At 43.1% G+C, this 6,000-nt stretch overlaps 1 protein-coding gene across 1 annotated transcript in view; it reads left to right on the plus strand.

The window, feature by feature from the left end:
* LOC118396928 (uncharacterized) overlaps positions 1-4,747 on the plus strand; it is a 42,111-nt gene extending 37,364 nt beyond the window's left edge. Inside the window, exons 10-13 of the mRNA XM_035791320.2 lie at positions 385-623; positions 3,064-3,392; positions 3,618-3,674; positions 3,943-4,747. Coding sequence (XP_035647213.2) covers positions 385-623; positions 3,064-3,392; positions 3,618-3,674; positions 3,943-4,214 — 897 coding nt within the window. The 3' untranslated portion in view covers positions 4,215-4,747. The remainder of the gene's footprint in view (positions 1-384; positions 624-3,063; positions 3,393-3,617; positions 3,675-3,942) is intronic.
* Positions 4,748-6,000: the final 1,253 nt, after the last annotated feature.

Consider the following 6,000-nt stretch of genomic DNA (forward strand, 5'->3'; position numbering starts at 1 on the left):
GCAACTAAGTATAATATACAATGGTGTGTGTAATCAGTAGTGTAAGTGAGTGTTTTGCATGCATGAATGAAAGTGATAATGCAGGGTGATGAAAGGTGCCAAAGCAAACAAAAGGCCACCAAGAACCACAACACAATCTACAAAAGGTGTCTGCATGGAGAGAGTCTCTTCCATGAATGTGGAAGAGGTCTATTTATCCTGGGAGACACCTGGCCCAGGTGTTTCCCATGTAGCTGACGACCTGCCCAACTCCGCCCACCGGCATCCTAATAAGGAAACAAGAACAAAGAGAGAATACGACAGACAGAGTGGGAGGGTCGTCGCACATGTTGTGTGTGTGTGTGTGTTGTTGATACCCTGCTGACTGGTGTGTCTCTCTCCCAGTGCTGTGGTACAACTCCGTATGGTGTAGAGGACCGAGGGGTGCTGTGCTGTAACCAGACCTTGCACCATGTGGTGGAGGATGGGTACCAGTGCTCCCCAGGTGGCCACTTGTATCTGCCATCCCGTGAGATGGTGTGTGGCTCACGAGTTCATCTGAACGATCCAGGCAAATCCAGGCCATTGTGCTGTGGGGAGGAGACATACGACCCTCAGTATGAAATCTGCTGCAACGGACGCAAGTGAGTTGCACTGTAGTGTGGAAACTGTAGGGAGTTGAACCTAGCCAGGTAGTTTATCCCAAAGATGTGGGGTTATCACTGTCTGCAAGCACAGTTCAGAGTGCCTAAGGGCTAATAATTAGATCACTTCATCTTCAGCAGAATGTATCCAGCCTCCTGTCTAAGTGTTTTTATTTATATTTAACTAGGCAACTCAGTTAAGAACAAATACTTATTTGCAATGATGGCCTACCCTGGCCAAACCTGCACAATGCTGGGCCAATTGTGCGCCGCCCTATGGTACTCCCAATCACGGCCGGTTGTGATTCAGCCTGGAATCGAACCGGGGTCTGAAGTGACGCTTCTAGCACTGAGATGCAGTGCCTTAGACCCCTGCGCCACTCGGGAGCCCAAATTGTTGATTCTTGAAAGTGTGTGCGTGCGTGCTTGTACTATAACTAACTGTGTAAAATATTTTCTGGGTGTGCATCTTTGTATGTTTATGTCTGAGAGACATTGATGGATGCAATTCTGATAAGATAACATACCCACATTCCCAGTCCCACTACCTCAGATGTTGGAGAATTCTTAATGGAATGCACCATGTCTTCCAAACTACTGGCTCCCAGACATATTTCAACAGGGTGTCAACTGCAGAAGCCACAGGTCTAAGGGTATCCTCCCTTTCTTTCTTTCCTTCACTTCACTTTTTCCAGCCGGTGGCATTCAGACAGTGAGACAGCCAGACTGGAGAGGTGGTATGTCTGCTTTTGGGTTTCCAGGAAAGGAGTCACACAGTAGGTAGTGGTTTTTGTCTAACTCATCCTGTTGTCTGGCTTGTGCTTGTGGGTCACGACCTGTAGCGTGGTTCCCGTGAAGTTCCAGTCTGCATTTATACAGATGCCATTACTCAATACTTTTGGCCATGAATCAAGAGAGAAGTCTGTGAGTGCAGTTGTGAGTAACGCACTTCAATCAATTTTCCTTTTGACTCTGTGGCTGAATCCGGTGGCGGTAGGTGCTGTTTACTATTAGAGGGGGTGATTATTATTTTTTTTTATGAGCATGGCCTTATTTCCGCTGGTGTAAAGAACTTAAGTAAAAATACTTGAAAGTACTACTTAAGTAGTTTTTTTTTGAGTATCTGTACTTTACTTTACTATTTATATTTTTGACAACTTAGACTTTTACTTCACTTCATTCCTAAAGAAAATGATGTACTTTTTACTCCATTCATTTTCCCTGACACCCAAAAGCATTTGATACATTTTGAATGCTTTGCAGGACAGGAAAATGTTGGAAGGTTGGAAGGTATACCAAAAGGATAAAGTAAACCTCTCTGAAGCAGGTTTTCATCAATGATTTCTCTGTACTTAACACCTCGCTGACCAAGGACCTTCTCCTCTGATTTCTCAGTTTGGGCAGGTGGCCAGCTCTTGGAAGAGTCTTGGGGTTCTAATCTTCTTCCATTTAAGAATGATGGAGGCCACTGGGTTCTTGGGGTCCTTCAATGCTGCAGACATTTTTTGGTACCCTTCCCCAGATCTGTGCGTTGACTCAATTCTGTCTCGGAGCTCTCCGTACAATTCCTTCGATGTCATGGCTTGGTTTTTGCTCTGTTATGCACTGTCAACTGCGGGACCTTATATAGACAGGAGTGTGCCTTTCCAAATCATGTCCAATCAATTGAATTTAGCACAGGTGGACTCCAATCAAGTTGTAGAAACATATCAAGGATGATCAATGGAAACTGGATGCACCTGAGCTTAATTTCGAGTCTCATAGCAAAGGGTCTGAATACTTATGTAAATAAGGTATTTCTGTTTTTGATTTTGTATACATTTGCAAACATTTCTAAAAACGTATTTTTGCTTTGTCATTATGAGGATGTTTTTTTATATACAATTTAGATTAAGGCTTTAACATAACATAATGTGGAAAAAGGAAATGGGTCTGAACACTTTCCGAATGCATTGTAAATGGTTGAAAGCACAGTAATAACACATGTAGATGACAACTAAACAAAAAAATCGGACATGTGGTGGGCCGAGCACAGTGCACGCTGACACAGTCGCCAGGTGTACGGTGTTTCCTCCGACACATTGCTGCGGCCGGCTTCCGGGTTAAGTGGGCATTGTGTCAAGAAGCAGTGTGGCTTCATTGGGTTGTGTTTTCGGAGGACGCATGGCTCTCGACCTTCGCCTCTCCTGAGTCCTTACGGGAGTTGCAGCGATGAGATAAGCCTGTAACTACCAATTGGATACCATGAAATTGGGAAGAAAAAGGGTAAAAATAAAAAGACAAAAAAAATTCAATAGAATGGATCAAATCCATAACATTTTTAATGACCAGTACATATGGTGATCACCCAACAGGACAGCACAATAGCATTAAAGGCACCAAATTATGAGAGATGATGTTCTCTTGGTTTTGGGAAGTAAAGTATTTTTTCTCTTCAAAGACACCACAGGTTGAGAAATGTTTCCTGCTGCGGAGGGAAGGCCTACGACCCCAGCAGTGGACAGATGAAGTGCTGTGCAGGGACTCTGTACAACCTGCAGGTTCAGGACAGGCTCTTGGGTGAGGCCCAGTGCTGTGGGAGTGTCCTGATGGAGGCCGGCTCCACCCAGACCTGCTGTTCTGCCCCAGGGCTAGACCTGCTCTACCCTACCCAGCTAGGGTTCACCTGCTGTGGGCACCGCTATCCCAATGCCTCCCTGTGGTCTTGCTGCGCCGGGGTCCTGCACCCAAGGCCTGAACCACACAACACCACCAAAAACGTGATTCCAGGTCAGTGGGAACAGGATACAATCGATCCGTGATTTATGCCACAGCTTGAGTTGCGTCTGTTTATCTCTGAAAGGTCTCTGAAAGACCAACCTACAAGTCAGACAAGTGATATGAATATTTAATTCTATATCTAGTTCATATAAGATAAAGGGGAAGTCTTCTGATGTGTCCCTGCCTGGAGTCTGTCTCTGTCCATTTGATTAGACTGTTGTTCATTATCCTCAGGACCCAGACTTCTACCACTGGGGGATCTGAAGACTGAAGTCCTGTGTCACAGCAGAGGTAAGGCCTCCAGTTTGAAGCACAAGATGACAGGAAACATTACTCACTACTTTGATCTTTAGTAAGAACAGTGGGAAGCACTAGAATCTTCTTTGACTCTTGGAAGTACAGGGGTTTCACAACGCTTATCTAAAGTGTGTGTGTGTGTGTGTGTGTGTGTGTGTGTGTGTGTGTGTGTGTGTGTGTGTGTGTGTGTGTGTGTGTGTGTGTGTGTGTGTGTGTGTGTGTGTGTGTGTGTGTGTGTGTGTGTGTGTGTGTGTGTGTCCAGTTCTGCTGGGGACAGTGGAGAGTGTGTCTGTGAAGATGAATGAGCGGTCCATCGTGATGGTGAATGCCATGTACATGCAGGCCTCGCGTGGCCATGTCAGCGCCGTGCCTTCCCCTCACTACGTCACATTACCCGACCACTGCAGCTCCCCTGAACTGGTGCCGGGCAACACTTACATCTGGGTGAAAAATAATTTCTCAGACACCATACGATTAATCTCTGATCTCAGCGAAGATTCCTTCCCTCTCCGTTCCATCCTTACCATGTGCTGAACCTTTTTCTTGCCCAGAGTAAAGCTCTACATAATGTTTGAAAGCTTTACAGTGTTTGTTTGCAAGTACATTGTTAACAATCAACAGTGTAATAAAAAGCTCATCTTGGGTTCAGATGGGGTTCGACAAGTAGACAATGTGTGTGAAGTGAATATCACATTGTGCAGGAAAAAAAGCCTATTTTAACCAAGCATTTGTGTGTAGGTGTAGGACTTCACCATGCATCAATTCAGGTGGTTTTGTGGGGGGTGGTTGCCTTTTTCCCATCATCATACACGTACCACATTATCTGATACTTGATCACAGGATCACATTTTTGTTTGATTATTTCACTGCCATGCTGTGTTTGATCTTGTCTAGCCAACTTGTCTCAAGTCCCAGACTTTATTGTGTGTTATCCTCAATGTTTTTATTCATTTTATTCAGATGTTATGAATTTTGTCTTGCTGCTTTTTGTTCTGTTGCTCTGCGTGTGCTGAAATATTGATTAATGTGCACTGTCCCTGTAAAAAAATAAAAATAATTAAACTTAATGTGCATGCATGACTTTTAAGTTTTAGGTGTCCTTGTCTTTTTAAATGGTCGAATTAATGAGTTATAAATTCATTAATTGTGCATGAAATAGATCGAGACCAGTCTTAAAAGTCAGGTAACAGCGTTTATTACAAGAGAGTACTGCCACATACACATTTTCCCACAGGTTATAAACTGAAAATGACATCAGCGTTTTCTAAATGTTCTATCTCTTTCACCGGTAGAGAGGCCCTATAGTTCTCGAGCCTTCGCTCCACGCCTGAAGTCAAGGTCAGTCAGTATAAATCAGCATTCTAGACAGTCTGGAGATAGTACATTCATTTGTACAAGGAACAGACCGTCATTGTTACTAAACTCCTGACTACATTATATACAATTGGGAATGGGAGCAAGAGAGAAAATTCATATATGTACAGTACATTATAGCATTTGGACTAGTCAGTTCTGATTGGAATGTGTACATAATTAGTCATTTCAACTATAATTTCCCCCAACAGAAATCAAGATGAAATTTCATACAGGAAGTGAGCCAGATTTGAAGCGCTGTGTTCCAATGTCTCCTTATATGGCTCTGAATGCGCAAGGAGAGAGCCTACACTTTCTGTCGTTTCCCCAAGGTGTTTGGAGCATTGTGACATATTTGTAGGCATATCATTGGAAAACTGACCATAAGAGACTACATTTACCAGGTGTTCGCTCGGTGTCCTCTGTCGAAACTATTGCGTAATCTCCAGGTGCGTGCATTTTTCCATTTTGAACAGAGGAGAAACCAAACTGCCACGAGTGACTTATCATCGAATAGATATGTGAAAAACACCTTGAGGGTTGATTCTAAACAACGTTTGCCATGTTTCTGTCGATATTATGGAGTTAATTTGGAAAAAAGTTTGCGTTGTAATGACTGAATTTTCGGGGGGTTTTCTCAGCCAAACGTGATGAACAAAACTGAGCGATTTCTCCTACACAAATCATCTTTTTGGAAAAACTGAACATTTGCTATCTGAGTCTCCTCATTGAAAACATCCGAAGTTCTTCAAAGGTAAATTATTTTATTTGAATGCTTTTCTTGTTTTTGTGAAAGGGTTGCCTGCTGAATGCGAGGCTTAATGCTATGCTAGCTATCAATACTCTTACACAAATGCTTGTGTAGCTATGGTTGAAAAGCATTTTTTGAAAATCTGAGATGACAGTGTCGTTAACAAAAGGCTAAACTTGTGAGCCAATATATTTATTTCATTTCATTTGCGATTTT

The sequence above is a fragment of the Oncorhynchus keta genome, chromosome 18 (assembly GCF_023373465.1).
Source record: "Oncorhynchus keta strain PuntledgeMale-10-30-2019 chromosome 18, Oket_V2, whole genome shotgun sequence".
Lineage (NCBI taxonomy): Eukaryota > Metazoa > Chordata > Actinopteri > Salmoniformes > Salmonidae > Oncorhynchus > Oncorhynchus keta.